Raw genomic sequence first — 17,562 nt, forward strand, 5'->3', positions numbered from 1 at the left:
AACAAGTATGGTTGTGTATGTTTGTCTTCCAATAACAGTTTACAGTATCACTCCTAGGTAATTATGTGCGTTACTAGTTTTTATCTGAAATGCAAATCACAATGCAAGAGAATCTGTTTTAGGTATTAAAAAAAAAAAAAAAATGCTAGGAGTGGAGAAAGTCATCTTATGAGCCACGAAAAGTCCTAGCACTCAAAAGAATTTGGCCATTAATGTTGTGGACAGAGGTGCAGCCAACCACTAAATTCTCTATAGCTAACAGTGTTATTACCATGAAGCAATAGAGCTGAAGTCCGTCCCCAGTAGCTGAGGGGTCAGCGCGACATAATGTCAATCCTAAGGGCCTGGGTTCGATTCCCGGCTGAGTCAGCGATTTTCTCCACTCAGGGACTGGGTGTTGTGTTGTCTTAATCACCATCATTCCATCCCCATCGATGTGCAAGTTGCCAAAGAGGTGTCAAATCAAATGACTTGCACCAGGCAAACGGCCTACCTGACAGGAGGCCCTAGTCACACGACATTTACATTTTAATAGGGCTGAAGATATGTGGAAAAAAGGAATATAGTTATATCTTGAGATCAGCTGCCACAGATTTTAATTTCTTAGTTCATTGCTATATATTCCCTTAACGTCAGCCCTATCCATCCCTTTCTTTTGCAGTTACAAAAAGTTGCTTGACTAATGACATCAGCGAAATCATTCACACACATGAAATAAATCTAGAGCCCTACATTTGGAGTGAAACGGGAAAAAACTGCAATGTTTTGCCAAAACAGCATGCTTACATAAGAAAATCTGGAATTTTGGCTTACCAATGCAGCTAGCACTTACTTCAGGGGTGAGTATGAGGACACTGACAGCACAGACAGAACATCAATTTTAGGTACTTGATGTTCCAGTTCCCTGTGTTGCTACAGCTCTGAGCTAAACTGTTTTTCCTCTGAATGATGATGTTCTTTAGCACTCCATGTTGGCTCACATAACGCACTGATGGAAAGGCTTCTACAAATTACATAAAAATCATGCTTGGTTTTAAAAAATATAAAGCAAAGACTGCATGGCCAGAAAGAAGAAAAACATTGCCTAAAATTAATTTTGACGATTTCTACTTCTGGAGTTACTGAGGACAGAAACTACATTTAAGTACCTATAGCCATTCATAAACAGTTATACCATTCTTCAGTTTCACATCATAGTTCTCTCAGTAAATTTATGTGCCAAAACTGGCCCCCTTTCAGTAACTACTGTTGTGTCATTTTATACTTTCACTTATGAGAAACTGTAGTGCATACTTTTGTAACAAACAACAAAACTTGCCCTCTAATACGAGTGTTAACTACTGACACGAAACTGTAATGGATAACATTTGAGATATGGAGGAGAAACTTGTATGGCTTTACTGACTAGAAAGATGTGGAAATTTACATTATTTTAAATATGACATTATTAACTGCCATCATTGCAGGATCTTATAGCACCCAGCTGTCAACCTTGCTCCATATAATGACTTTACTACAAGACAGTAACTGAAGTCAGAATGTGATGATAAAATACATTTGAAATTTAGTTTGAGGTAAATCAAGTAAATCTCTATTACGTTGTTCCAAGATGAAATAGAAGAAATTCAAGTCAGTGGCATCCAAAGCTATGATTTTCTGAAGTACCTACCATAAGATAGAAGTCTTACATTATTTTCCAGATCAGATATAATCTCACCAATGGCAGTGTTACTCCCATTGTTCAAACAACATATTCATAATTAATGTGGTAAGCCCATTGTACATTGTCAAAGCAAGCCACAATGAAAATTTTTGCCGTTTGGGACAATCCTCAGTAATCAAACCATTTTTTTCCCCTGCCCTTTATCTTTTCTGGCAATGATTGTAAATTACATGTGAAAAACACTAAGCTCATCCACGATTCTGATTCTCAATTAATTTAAGTCCCCCTTCAACTGGCTTTGTGAGTCAGTTCAAAAGAAGGCTAGGGCACACCACTTAATATAGCACTGAACCTAGTATAGCACTGTGCTATTCAAACCAGCCTTCAAGCTGAGGCCGGCTTTACCCATCTTGCACACACACACACACACACACACACACACACACACACACACACACACACACTTATGTATGTTTGGGAAAATAAGTACACTTCTCTCATATACCTACTGAGCATAAAATAAACTTCACTGTTTTATATGTCATTTTCTAATTTATTCACATCTGACAAGGTTTGTTTCTCATCTTTACATAATACAACACAATATAAATAGATTATATATTGCACAACTACTAAACAGACAGCTCCCACAATCTGTTAGAATGTTCAACTGGCAGAAAGTTATTTCCCATCAACACTAAATTTTTACACATCAAATTTTCATGTTACTCAGCTCAACTTTTTCTTTCAAAAGTATTCTCCAACAGATGACAAATTTCCTTTTCTTAACACAGATAGCAATGATTTGCAAGTTCCTCTTTTTAAATAAAAATCATAACTGTCAATTGGCAAACTTTTTGAACAATCACATGTCATATGACAGCAAATAAATAAAGCAACTATAACAGAACCTGCAATAACAGAGGAATTGGGAGTTCAAAAGGATCATTTCTAAAATTTTTTTTTTAGTCATCTGAACCTGATTCTGACAGCTGTAAATCCTCATTCAGAATCTTGGAGAACCCTGAAAATTGTCCATTGGTACTATTACCACCACCACTAGGAAAAGATTGGTGACCAGCCGAAGGCTTAGTCTCCGTTTCACTGTCTGACTGATCTGGAGAACTGTCACTTGATGATGACTCGGAAAGCGAGGGGAGCGATGACTGTTGGCCCATGTTTTCCTGCTGAGAAGATAAGGGTGCTGGTGGGGAGACTGTATCAGTAATTTCATCCAGACCAATAAGTGGTAAACTGCTTGCTGCTGATGCTGCTTGATTTGAAGTCTGGGTTGGACTACGTGAATGATGTGATGGCGATGGATGCAATGGTGAATGACGTGGTATAACTGTTGATAGTGAAGAAGCCATCTGCTGTGCACGCAACAAGCTGCTTCTCTTGTTAAAACCTTCTGTCTCTGAGCGAGTTTTCTTCAATTGTAAATTACTGCTCAGTTTCTCCAGTGTCACTTTTCCGGTTTTTCTATCAATTATCAGAACACATTCTTTCTGATAAGGGCGGTATGAGCCTTTATATACTGTATGGGGAGTGCCTGCACCATCTACATGGGGCACTGTTACGGTCACTTTCTGATTTTCTTCAATCGCAACAGCTGCGTCTTTTGAAACGTCGACACTAGCTGGCTTGAAGTCATACCGCAAAGTATGGAATGATACAGATTTATCATTCATGAAACTGCGGCCCATTTTTAATTCTTTCACTTCAGATCCTAAAGCTAACTTCTCAGCAATCGTTCGATTATCTTCGCCTGCGCCGTTGGCACGAGACATCCGAGCATTTTGCTTTCCTGGTGGCATCTTTTAAGCTATGACATTTATACTACTTTCACAATATGTTAAATGTTTCCAAAAAAAAAAGTCGCTTTAAATTTCGCACTTTGAAGATCTCAGCATGTTCCTAGTCATCCTTTCGGGCCCCCGTGAAAACAAGTTGAATTCTCACTACTCACTTTCTCCAGCGTACTACCATCAAACTTGGTTGCAATACACCAACTGTTGCACAGGAACGCACGCTTCTCAAGTAAAACAGCAGTCGTTGCATGCACGGAAACTCTCGAAAATGACTGACATACGAAATGTTTGCTCAGGAGTTACAAGACTGTGTGCACCACTGAAACACACGCAACAGAAGTTCCGTAATAGCACATAAACACCTGCCTAAAGATGAGTTCAAAGATTGGAAGCGTTGCTGCAATTATGCAAAAGAACGCCTCTAATAAAGGGACTGTTATATTTCTACATGGATCAGGTAAATAATGTTTACAACTTAACTTTCTCCTCGGCACTTATCGGTTGTTTCACAGTGAGCATCACGGTGACGCCGTCGTACTATAACTTCCCCGTAGTATCTTTGCTCACTATATCGTGATTTTGTAATGTGAAATAAATATGTTATTTTTGTTGAGTAGCAATATTATTTGAGAGGACCGCAGTCCGTACGAAGTGTGTATCATTAAAAAAAATATATATATCGACTAAAGTTTTTCTGTTGAAACTGCGACACTGGTCAAATAGTCAGGAGCAGAAATACATGCAAGCAAAAGCCTGTAATGTTTTGTAGTTGAAAAATAAAGAAATAATTAAAGCAACATGACATTAAATATACTTAAAGGTGTAGTCACTCAGTGTTAGGCATTCATTGTCTAACTTGTTGAAGAACCCTAAGTATCAGAGCTATAAAATCGCAACCATCTAGCCTACGGATTGTACCAGGAAAATGTTAGTGAATGAAATTTATGGTATTTCAGCCATAAAATACATTTAATAATCAAATGTTTCTAATAACAGTATTATAATTACATCGCACTGAGCACTCGTGAATGCATGCTTTTAACCAATTTTTTAGTGGTAACGTCAGATTGCTCACCAGAACTAAAATTCGACTACAAATTACCTTAGGAGATTAGATAGATTACCAAAACTTAGTATTTTCTTCATGTCTGTAATATTTACCAACTATAGCATATATTTTTCAGAACAAAATTCAGTGGTCAGTTGCAAATATATATTTTTATTATGCTTTACCGGTTTCGTCAAATTAATTTGTCAAGTTCTCTAGCTTAGTATTGAGTTTGCAGATGTCAATATCTTCTTTATAGAAGCATAATGCCAGGGTATGTCCAGAAATCTAGGTACATATTGTGTGTAATTACAGTAAACACAGATTGACAGTCTACAGTAACTGAATCACACCTATGTACAGATACCTATAATTGAGTCGGTTAATGTAAATTGGCATTCTGTTTTTGCAATAACCACATACAATGTGTACATTTCGGGACATATGATAGCATTATGCTTCTACGAAGAAGATATTGACATCTACGAAACCAGTACTAGACTTGAAGCTGACAAACTAATTTGTTGCAACTGGTAAAGCATAATAAAACAATATATGAAAGAGACTAATGAATTTTATACTGAAAAATTAGTTAAAAAGCAGTTAGAGAGTGTTGGGACAGTTACATCAAGGTGCCACAGATGATGTGATTGCACCCAGAGCTAATTCTTATTTTGTACTGAGCTTAATGTAAATGAGACTAGCACACCTACTTCCTTTAATTTTTTGTACAAATTTTAACACATTTCACAGCAGTGTACGTTCGTAACATAATAGGAAAAGCACTTAGTGGAAATGTGATGGGATGTGGAATGACATTCTTTTCTGGAGAACAAGTGAACAGTCTGCAGAATAGGACTGTAAGAATAATGAGAAAAAATAGTAAGTGGGCTTATTATAAAAATCTGTTCTGTTTTTTTTTTTTTTTTTTTTTTTTTTTTTTTTTAATGTACCAAATGAGTTCATTTACCAGTCAGTTAAGCACATCCAGACTGTAGAATTAATTTTTCACTCTGCAGCAGTGTGTACACTGATATGAAACTTCCTGGCAGATTAAAACTCAGTGTGTGACTGGGCTCAAACTTAGGGAGCCTATGCCTTTTGCACGCAAGTTAGGTGCCCAAGCACGACTCATGGCCCATCCTCACAGCATTTTCTACCAAGGAACAAAATTTTAGCATAAATTGCCTATCACAATTAAAGAGATCTAAAAAAACTTGAAAAATCATTTAGAAAGTACCTATTAAATAATAAATTTTCTACAGTTGAAGCCTACTTTGACTACACAGAGTAGGGTTTTAATTAAAAAAATTGAAACACGTAAATTATAATAAAACATCTCTATCATTTCACAACACTTTCACACTACCATATAATATCTTTTGGTTCTTTAATTTCTTCTTCTTCTTCTTCTTCTTCTTCTTCTTCTTCCTCTTCTCCTTCTTCCAGAAAATCTTTCACTAGAGCTCTAATACTAACAATACTAATATCTTCTAGCTTAGTTTTGTCGTATTTATGTATTTGTGTTCATCCATTCAACACAAAAATATAGGACATGTCAGATACATTACAAATATAATTTATAGATATGTAAAATATTTAGAAACTTGGACCCTCAAGAAACAGAATGCTGCAAAGGTGTGTGTGTGCGTGGGGGGGAGACAGTTTCCCTTCCTCTACAATACAGATAACCATGTACTGTAGGCGCAGCCATGTTCTAGGTGTACTGGTATCTGTGGAGAGGCAAAACTAAACTGTGTTTCCTAAAAACGGACAGCAGCCTTTTCAGTAATTACGGGAACAAGAGTCAGGATGATTGACAGATCTGGTGTTGTAACATAGCCAACATGGCCTTGCTATTATGGTATTGTGAGTGGCTGAAAACAAGGGGAATCTAGCTGATGTTTACTCCCAAGGGCATGCAGCTCTGTTGTGTATTTAGATGATGATGCCATCCTCTGGAGGTAAACTAATCCCCTTTTTGGATCTCTTGGTGTGTATTACTCAGGAGGATGTTGTCATCAGAGGAAAACAAAACTGACTTTGTATGGTCAGATCCTATAAGGTTAGGTTGTTGAATTTGATAGGTAGGCTAGAGAATTTGTAAAGGGAATTGGATTGGTGGAAATTAAATATATTTTGAATTAGTGAAGTGTGTTGGCAAGAAGAGCAGGACTTCTGATCACGTGAGTGTAGGGTTATAAATACAAAACCAAATGTAGGTAAAGCAGGAGTGGGTTTAATAATGAATAAGAAAGTGGGAATGCAGGTAAGTTACTATGAGCATAGTGAATGCATTATTGTAGCCAAAATAGATGTGAAGCCAACACAAACCACAATATACACGTTTATATACCAAATTGCCCAATAGATGATGAAGGAACTGAATAATATATGATGAGAGAAAAGTAGTTCAGGTAGTTAAGGATACAAATATTTCATTGTGATGGAGACTGGAATTCAACTGTAGGAAATGCAAAAGATGGAAAAATGGCAGGAGAGCATGAGCTTGGGGAGGGAGGGGAGGCAGGAAAAAAAAAAAAAAAAATCCTTACTTTAAGTCAGTCATCATCTCTGCAAACATAATGTTATTTTTCGAAAAAACAACAACAGTGAGGAAACTGCCTGGTAAAGTTTTTCAGAAAGCATAATTTCTTCATCGCTGATACTTTGTTTAAATATCTTGTATTCATGGAAGAGACCAGAAGAGCAAATAGATTGTGTAATGATTAGACAGAGAATTTGGAACCAAATTTTAAACTGAAAAACATTGTAAAGGGCAGAAGGGGGCTTGACCATAATTTATTGAGTATGAACTATAGGTTGAAACCAAAGAAATTGCAGAAAGGTATGAACTCAAGGAGATGCGACATATATAAAGTCCAAAGAACTATGAAATAGGATAGACTGCTACTCACTGTGAAGATGACCCATTGAGTTGTAGACAGGCACAACAAAAAGACTGTTACAGTGTTTTTCTTGTGCCTGTCTGCAACTCGCTGAGTAGCAGCATATCTTATTCCATATAGTGTTGTGATTCCAATCCTGAGTTTCCATAGTTTTATTGTTCTTATGGCATGTTTCTGAACAATGAAGACTTTGTTCTTAAAGATGAGTTACCTCAGAACATTATTCTATACGACATTGTTGAATAAAACTACGCGAAACATCTTAACTTACTGATTTGTCTCTTCCCAAGATCTGCAATGATTTCAAGTGCAAATTCGGCTGTACTGAGTTGTTTTAGAAGTTCCAAAATGTGCTTATTTCAATTAAAATTCATCAATAAGGACATATAAAAAGTTTGAACTTTCCACCCTGTTTATTAGTTTCTCACCATGTATTGCACATATCATTGGTGTAGTACCTCTTAGATTGCAGAACTGATTAAGCTGTCTCTTTTTAAAATTGAGAATGAGACCATCCACAGAAAACCAGATAATGATGCTCTTAAAAACTCTGTTTACAACTTCTTTTGTTGATGTATGTATGCCTGGATTGACAACAATACTAGTGTCATCTCCAAAAGTAATTAATTCTGCTTCTTGTGTATCACATGGAAGATCGATTACGTATCATACATGATTTCTCACCAATCAGAACAATTTCCCCCGATTACATTGGTTCAATTACTAAGTACAACATTCTTCATTCTTTTGTTTGGCTAGGGCATTCATTACCTATTAATTGGCTATACCACAAATTCCATAAAACTCAGTTTATTTAGGAGAATATTATAATTCACACAGTCAAATGACATAGATAGGTCACAGAAAGTACCATTCACAAAAAAGGGGACGGTCATTCCACTTGGGATCTATAGAAGATACATTAGCTCATTTGTGTTAGTTGTAAATATTTGTTATGTTTTATTGTTTTTCTGACATGTTCTACATCCTAGAGGATATCCTCACTATGGATCAATAGGAATGAAAGTAAATCTAATCTAATCTAAACCATCTGGTGCTGTTTTGTAATTTAATACATATAAAATTTGAGTGAACATATAAATGGCATTCTGAGTAGAACAATGTTTCTGAAATGCCAGCTGTGAATTACTGAGGATGTTATTGTTGCTTGGGTGGGATGCTATTCTAGACTACACAACCTTCTCAATTATGGAAATTGATGTCAGTAGTGAAACAGGTTGATAGTAGTTGACATTTCTCCTATCATCTTCCTTAAAGAGACGTTTAACAATGGCATATTTCAGTTTCTCTGGAAAAATGCTTTGAGTTTGTGGTACATTACTTGTTTCAGATAAGACAGAGCTTATTATATGGAAACAGATCTTTATTGTTTTGTTGGAAACACCAACAGATCCAGATGAGCTGTGTTTTTTTTATGTTATCCTGTTTTTTGTCCACATTTCCTGTGTCTTGTGTATCTACGCTCCATATAGCCTTAAGTCTGTTATGCATGTATATATATGTACATTTATGTCGGTACTCTGCAAGCCACCATATGGTCTGTGCTGGAGGGTACCCTGTACTACTTCTAGTCATTTCCTTTCCTGTTCCACTCACAAATAGAGTAAGGGGAAAACAACTGTCAATATGCCTTTGTATGATCCCTAGTTTCTTGTATCTTATATTCATGATCCTTGTGCGCAATGTATGTTGAGAGCCGTAGAATGGTTTGGCAGTCAGCTTCAGATCTGTTCTAGAAATTTTCTCATAGGTGTTTTTTGGAAATATTGTCATGTTCACTCCAGGGATTCCTTTTTGAGTTCCAGAAACATCTATGAAATACTTTCATATTGTTTGAACCTACTGGTAACAAATCTATCATCCCACCTCTGAATTGCCGCAATGTCTTCTTTCAATCTGACCTGGTACAGATCCCAAACACTCTAGCAGTACTTAAGAATAGGTTGTGCCAACATCCTGTATGTGGTCTCCTCTGCAGGTGAACCACTATTTCCTAAAATTCTCCCAATAAACTGAAGTGAACCATTCGCCTCCCCTATCACAATTCTCACCTGCTCGTTCCATTTAATATTACGTTGCAATGGTACACCCAGATAATTAAACATCTGGAATGTGTCAATCAGCATGCTAGTAATAATGTATCCAAACATTACATGTTTGTTCTTCCTACTCATCCACATTAACTTGCATTTTTCCACATTGAGAGCCAGCTGCCATTCAGCATGCCAGCTAGAACTTTTATGTAAGTCGTCTTGTATCTTCCTACTGTCACTCGACTTCAGCACCTTTCTGTAGACGACAGCATCATCAGCAAACAACCACAGGTTGCTGCTCACCCTGTCTGCCAAATTGTTAATGTATATAGAGAACCTTCCCCCCCATGAACCATGGACCTTGCCGTTGGTGGGGAGGCTTGTGTGTCTCAACGATACAGATAGCCGTACCGTAGGTGCAAACCACAAAGGAGGGATATCTGTTGAGAGGCCAGACAAATGTGTGGTTCCTGAAGAGGGCCAGCAGCCTTTCCAGTAGTTGTAGGGGCAACAGTCTGGATGACTGACTGATCTGGCCTTGTAACATTAACCAAAACAGCCTTGCTGTCGTGGTACGGCAAACGGCTGAAAGCAAGGGGAAACTACAGCCGTGATTTTTCCCGAGGGCATTCAGCTTTACTGTATGGTTAAATGATGATGGCGTCCTCTTGGGTAAAATATTCCGGAGGTAAAATAGTCCCCCATTCGGATCTCTGGCCGGGGACTACTCGAGAGGACGTCGTTATCAGGAGAAAGAAAACTGACATTCTACGGATCAGAGTGTGGAGTGTCAGATCCCTTAATTGGGCAGGTAGGTTAGGAAATTTAAAAAGGGAAATGGATAGGTTAAAGTTAGATATAGCGGGAATTAGTGAAGTTCGGTGGCAGGAGGAACAAGACTTCTGGTCAGGTGAATACAGGGTTGTAAATACAAAATCAAATAGGGGTAATGCAGGAGTAGGTTTAATAATGAATAAAAAAATAGGAATGCAGGTAAGCTACTACAGACAGCATAGTGAACGTATTATAGTGGCCAAGATAGACACGAAGCCCATGCCTACTACAGTAGTACAAGTTTATATGGCAACTAGCTCTGCAGATGATGAAGAAATTGAACAAATGTGTGATGAGATAAAAGAAATTATTCAGGTAGTGAAGGGAGACGAAAATTTAATAGTCATGGGTGACTGGAATTTGACAGTAGGAAAAATGGAGAGAAGGAAACATAGTAGGTGAATATAATGAATGGCTAAGAAATGAAAGAGGAAGCCGTCTGTTATTATTTTGCACAGAGCATAACGTAATCATATTTAACACTTGATCCAAGAATCATAAAAGAAGGTTGTATACATGGAAGAATCCTGGAGATACTAAAAGGTATCAGATGGATTGTATAATGGTAAGACAGAGATTCAGGAACCAGGTTTTAAATTGTAGGACATTTCCAGGGGCAGATGTGGACTCTGACCACAATCTATTGGTTATGAACTGTAGATTAAAACTGAAGAAACTGCAAAAAGGTGGGAATTTGAGGAGATGGGACCTGAATAAACTGACTAAACCAGAGGTTGTACAAAGTTTCAGGGACAGCATAAGGGAACAATTGACAGGAATGGGGGAAAGAAATACAGTAGAAGACGACTTGGTAGCCCTGAGGGATGAAGTAGTGAAGGCAGCAGAGGATCAAGTAGGTAAAAACACGAGGGCTATTAGAAATCCTTGGGTAACAGAAGAAATATTGAATTTAATTGATGAAAGGAGAAAATATAAAAATGCAGTAAATGAAGCAGGCAAAAAGGAATACAAATGTCTCAAAAATGAGATAGATAGGAAGTGCAAAATGGCTGAGCAGGAATGGCTAGAGGACAAATGTAAGAATGTCGAGGCTTATCTCACTAGGGGTAAGATGGATACAGCCTACAGGAAAATTAAAGAGACCTTTGGAGAAAAGAGAGCCACTTGCATGAATATCAAGAGCTCAGATGGAAACCCAGTTCTAAGCAAAGAGGGGAAAGCAGAAAGGTGGAAGGAGTATATAGAGGGTCTATACAAGGGCGACACACTTGAGGACAATATTATGGAAATGGAAGAGGATGTAGATGAAGATGAAATGGGAGATACGATACTGCATGAAGAGTTTGACAGAGCACTGAAAGACCTGAACGAAACAAGGCCCCGGGAGTAAACAACATTCCATTAGAACTGCTGACGGCCTTGGGAGAGCCAGTCCTGATAAAACTCTACCATCTGGTGAGCAAGATGTATGAGACAGGCGAAATACCCTCAGACTTCAAGAAGAATATAATAATTCCAATCCCAAAGAAAGCAGGTGTTGACAGATGTGAAAATTACCGAACTAGCTGCAAAATACTAACACGAATTATTTACAGACGAATGGAAAAACTATTAGAAGCCGACCTCGGGGAAGATTAGTTTGGATTCATTAGAAATGTTGGAACACATGAGGCAACACTGACCTTATGACTTATCTTAGAAGAAAGATTAAGGAAAGGCAAGCCTACGTTTGTAGCATTTGTAGACTTAGAGAAAGCTTTTGACAATGTTGACTGGAATACTCTCTTTCAAATTCTAAAGGTGGCAGGGGTAAAATACAGGGAGTGAAAGGCTATTTACAATTTGTACAGAAAGCAGATGGCAGTTATAAGAGTCTAGGGAGATGAAAGGGAAGCAGTGGTTGGGAAGGGAGTGAGACAGTGTTGTAGCCTGTTCCCGATGTTATTCAATCTGTATATTGTGCAAGCAGTAAAGGAGACAAAGGAAAAATTTGGAGTAGGTATTAAAATCCAGGGAGAAGAAATAAAAACTTTGAGGTTCGCCGATGACATTGTAATTCTGTCAGAGACAGCAAAGGACTTGGAAGTGCAGTTGAACGGAATGGACAGTGTCTTGAAAGTTGGATATAAGATGAACATCAACAAAAGCAAAGCAAGGAGAATGGAATGTAGTCAGATTAAGTCAGGTGATGCTGAGGGAATTAGATTAGGAAATGAGACACTTAAAGTAGTAAAGGAGTTTTGCTATTTGGGGAGCAAAATAACTGATGATGGTCGAAGTAGAGAGGATATAAAAAGTAGACTGGCAATGGCAAGGAAAGCATTTCTGAAGAAGAGAAATTTGCTAACATCGAGTATAAATTTAAGTGTCAGGAAGTCGTTTCTGAAAGTATTTGTATGGAGTGTAGCCATGTATGGAAGTGAAACATGGACGATGAATAGATTGGACAAGAAGAGAATAGAAGCTTTCGAAAGTGGCGCTACAGAAGAATGTTGAAGATTAGGTGGGTAGATCACGTAACTATTGAGGAGGTATTGAATAGGATTGGGGAGAAGAGGAGTTTGTGGCACAACTTGACTAGAAGAAGGGATCGGTTGGTAGGACATGTCCTGAGGCATCAAGGGATCACAAATTTAGCATTGGAGGGCAGCGTGGAGGGTAAAAATCATAGAGGGAGACCAAGAGATGAATACACTAAGCAGATTCAGCAGGATGTAGGTTGCAGTAGGTACTGGGAGATGAAGAAGCTTGCACAGGATAGATTAGCGTGGAGAGCTGCATCAAACCAGTCTTAGAACTGAAGAAGACAACAACAACATATAGAGAACAGCAGCAGTCCTATCACATGTCCATGGGACACTACTGACAATATCCTTGGCTCTGATGAACACTTGCCAACACTGTCAACATACTGGGTTCTTTAGATTAGATTAGATTCAGTTTTTGTTCCATAGACCCAAAAAATGAGATGATTCTCATGGATGTGGAACATGTGAGAAAGTATGTCATAAAAACATAAAACATTTGAATATAATACTTACTACCCTGATCATTTGTCAGGAGATAGCTGAAAATAAGTTTTACAATGCTAATTGGGACAGCTAATATTTACAGAATTAACACACTGTCAGAATGAAACACTGTTATCCACTATTAATAAATTTATCACATGCAAAATACCTAATCTTGACTGTTGTGACAAAGTATTGTCAAAACTGAAATATAACAGATATTTTTATTCATCTATGGAGTAGAAGGGGTTGCCTATCAAAAAGTCTTTCAAACTCTGTTTAAACCATGCTTTATCTGAAACCAAGTTTTTAATTGTTGCTGCCAATTTATTAAAAATATGTGTTCCTGAATACTGGACCCCATTTTGGACCAAGGTAAGTGATTTTAGGCCTTTATGTAGCTTCTTCTTACTAGTATTGATACTGTGTACTGAACTATTGATTGGAAATAGAGATGTATTACTTGCAACAAATTTCATTAAGGAATAAAGATACTGAGAAGAGTGGTTAGAATACAAAGTTCCTTGAACAGGTTTCTACAAGATGTTCGTGAATTTACACCATAAATGATTCTTATCATACGCTTTTGCGCCCTAAAAACGTTTGCTCAGTTTGATGAGTTGCCCCAGAATATGATCCCATACGACATAATAGAATGAAAGTAAGCAAAGTATGCAAGTTTTTTTTATATTTATCTCTCCTACATCTGACTTCATTCTCATGGCAAATACAGACTTGTTTTGTTGTTTAAGCAATTCTGTGGTATGCCGTTCCCAACTGAATTTATTATTGAGTTGTAATCCCAGAAATTTATCACTGTCGACCTCTTCAATCTGCATGGCTTCATACGTTATACTCGTGCTGGAAGGAAATCTCTTTACATTTTCTGAACTGCATATAGTGGGTCTTCTCGAAGTTTAATGACAAAGAATTAGCTTTAAACCACTTATTAATGTCAGTGAAAATTTGATTAGCAGCTATTTCTAAATCTGTACTTGACTTGCTACTTATTGTAATGTTTGTATCATCTGAAAACAAAACAAACTTAGCATCTGGCATGAGCTAAGAAGTCTTTGAGCCACTCACGTATCTGTGAACTTATTCTTTTGTTATCAGCCTGCAATGCGGCACCATGTCAAATGCTTTCATGAAGTCTAGAAATATGGAATCTGCCTGTTTCCCTTCATCCGTAGTTTGCAGTATATCATGTGAGAAAAGGGGAAGCTGAGTTTCACATAAGTGATGCTTGATAAAACCATGCTGATTTGTGGACAAAAGTTTGTCAGTCTCAAGAAAGTTTAATATATTCAAACTGAGAATATATTCAAGGATCCTCCAGCAAACCGAAGTTAGGGCTATCAGTCTGTAATTTTGATGGTCCATTTTTCACCCTTCTGATACACTGGAGTCACCTATGCTTTTTCACAGTTGTTAGGGACTTTGTACTGGGTGAGAGATTCACTATAAATGTGGCTAGGTAAGGTTTCAGTGGCTTAGAGTACTCTTTGTGAAACCAAATTGGGATTTCATCCAGATCTGGTGATTTATTTGCTTTCAAATCTTTCGGTGGTTTCTCTATGCCAGGGGTGCTTATTAAACAATGGAAAATCCAGGATTGGAATGTAACAATATTATGAGAAGGAAAGCTGCTACTCACCATATAGCGGAGATGCTGAGTTGTAGTTAGGCACAACAAAAAGACTCTCACAATTATAGCTGTCGGCCATTAAGGCCTTCATCAACAATAGACATACATACACACATGCAAACACAACTCACACACATTACTGCAGTCTCAGGCAAGACTGCAGTCATGTGTGTGAGCTGCATTTGCATGAGTGTGTGTTTGTGTGCCTGTGTCTGTCTATTGTTGATGAAGGCCTTAACGGTCGAAAGCTACTTCTTGTTGTGCCTATCTGTGGATGCTTATTACTTCATCATTTGTACGGAAGTTTCTCTGATGGTCAAATGAAAGTATGTTTGTACAATTCTCCTGTGTGAACGATTTCTTGAATGTGAAATTACTGATTTCTGACATAATGTTCACAGTCCTTGATTTTTATGTAACTTTTCTTGGTAATCTTGAGTAGTTTTTATAGTGTGCAACAACTACAGGATCTCTACTTGATCTTGCCAACAGATACATTTCCTGTTCCGTTTCATAAGATGCTTTAATCTCTGTTGTGATCCATGGTTTTTTTTACATGGCTGTTTAATGGCCTTTATTATTAGCTATCTTTATATAATGATATGAATTTATCAAGTAATGGATTAAATTTTATGTCAGCTTTGGTTCATTATAAATTTCATCCCAGGTCACCTTTTGTGAAGTATTCTTAAATCTTAAAACCATTTGTTCTAGAGTCATTCTCATTGAGGAATATTGGCACTTTAAGGCACTATCTTTTCTACACCCTGATTAAAATTGCTTTGTGATTGACACTCCAGTGAGTAAGATGGTAGGTGTTAGCCGTCACCCAGTCATATTTTTTTCTTAAGTGCCTCAAGCTTACTGTGTTGCCTGCTTTGTATGGATAGTACCTTGTGAGATATGACTGGGGGCATGCCAGCAACACTGCTGTCCCCACCCCCCTACCCCTGTTCCCATTCCAGCATCACAGAGCCCTCATTCCACCAATGCACCCAGTCTTTTTACTTCTCTCCTTTTTCCACTACCTTGCCCCCCCCCTCCCCCCTAACCTTCCAGCTGCACCCAGAACTTCACTGTACTGTAGCCCACCCCTTCCCTATATCCCTCCCTCTCCCTGCCCCAGCCTCCTCCTTATCCCACCAAGTTGCCATTCCCATCATGCACGCTGCTGTTGCCCGTGGTGTGGCTTCAGCTGCCAAAGCTGCAGTCGTGTGTGTGTATGTGTGTGTGTGTCCGTGTGTGTGTGTGTGTGTGTGTGTGTGTGCGTGTGTGTGTGTGTGTTTTACGAACTGCGCTCTGAAATTTTGAGGGTATCAAGGTTAAAATACAGGGCATGTAAAGGTATTTACAGCTTTTATAGAAAACCAAATGCAGTTGCAATGGATAAAGGATAAGAAAAGGAAGCCTTAGTTGAAAACAGAGTGAGACAGAATTGTAGCCTGCCCCTGTGTTATTCATTTTTTACTCCAAGCGAACTGTGAAGGGCACCAAGGAGAAATTTGGTTAGGGAATTAAAACTCAGGGAGAAGAAATAAAAACTTTGATGTTTTCTGATGGCAATGCAGTTATGTCAGAGACAGCTTGGGACTTAAGGGAACAGTTGGATTAAATGTATAGTGTCTTGAAAGGGGGTTATAAGATAACCATCAACAAGGGTGAAACGACAGTTATGGAATGTGGTCAAATGAGATCAGGGGTCGAGAAGGATTTAGATTAGGAAATGAGACACTAAAAATAGGAGATGAGTTTTACTATTTGAGCAACAAAGTTTGAGCTGATTTTTTATTAGCAAGTTTTATCATACAGCAGGAATTGTACAGTTGATGTTGGACTAGTCAAAATGAGGATACAGCAAAACAGTGACTGTAAATTGCTAAGTTTACCAGTAACTATTTAAGGATGGGTCAAAATGAGGACACATTAATACGTAGTATCAGCAGAATAGTAGGTAAATCAGAATTAGGTGCCTATTCTTACATTGCAATTTTTTAAGTGACATTTATTTTTACATAGCGGTACTTAGGTATTATTTTATGGAATAGAAACAGTGCATTTAGTTTCATTTTAAACGTTGGATATTGAGCAATTTTTGTTTCCTTGGGATCTCATTGTTTTGTATGACATCAATGTTAGTTATGCTCCTCAGATAGGATGTTAGTTTGAAACATATTTGGTGTATATTAGTTTTGTACATTCTTGTTGTGTAGTAGTTTGCCTGTTTTTGAGAGGTGGTCCCTAGCGAACAAGATAATTTCTTAGATCGATAATCATGGAAAATTCAGAACACCAAGCCCAGTGAAGTGAAATTTATGGGACACCATCTTTTTAAGGCTACACGATATTATTAGGGCCCTTTTTTGCCTTTTATAAACATTTATACTATGAGTTGAATGTTCCCAGAAAATGACCCCCGCAAATTAGAACAGCGAGTGCCACTGTGCATAGTATACCTGCAGTACTATTGTTTTTCTTCTTGTAGACTTAAATATTCTTAGACCATAGCAAGTGGGTGGGGTATCTTTGAAAAGTTATTTGCTGCTGAACCCACAGACCCAAAAATTTTATCACACTTGCATTTTATGGAGGATCATTTTTTTAAATTCTTTTTTGAATAAACATT

General features: G+C 37.7%; 2 protein-coding genes across 3 annotated transcripts in view; one reads left to right on the forward strand and one right to left on the reverse strand.

The window, feature by feature from the left end:
* Positions 1 to 2,628: 2,628 nt before the first annotated feature.
* On the reverse strand, positions 2,629 to 3,480 carry LOC126267168 (ELL-associated factor 2-like). The gene has a single exon (XM_049972127.1). The coding sequence runs from the start codon at positions 3,478 to 3,480 to the stop codon at positions 2,629 to 2,631; it is 852 nt and encodes a 283-aa protein (XP_049828084.1).
* A 360-nt stretch (positions 3,481 to 3,840) lies between these two features.
* LOC126267169 (lysophospholipase-like protein 1) overlaps positions 3,841 to 17,562 on the forward strand; it is a 66,122-nt gene continuing 52,400 nt past the window's right edge. Inside the window, exon 1 of one of the 2 annotated variants that reach the window (XM_049972129.1) lies at positions 3,841 to 3,931. In XM_049972129.1, the coding sequence (XP_049828086.1) occupies positions 3,923 to 3,931 (9 nt within the window). In that variant the 5' untranslated portion in view covers positions 3,841 to 3,922. The remainder of the gene's footprint in view (positions 3,932 to 17,562) is intronic. The other variant, XM_049972128.1, reaches the window with a different exon arrangement.

This window comes from Schistocerca gregaria, chromosome 4 (assembly GCF_023897955.1).
Source record: "Schistocerca gregaria isolate iqSchGreg1 chromosome 4, iqSchGreg1.2, whole genome shotgun sequence".
In the NCBI taxonomy this organism is placed as follows: Eukaryota; Metazoa; Arthropoda; class Insecta; order Orthoptera; family Acrididae; genus Schistocerca; species Schistocerca gregaria.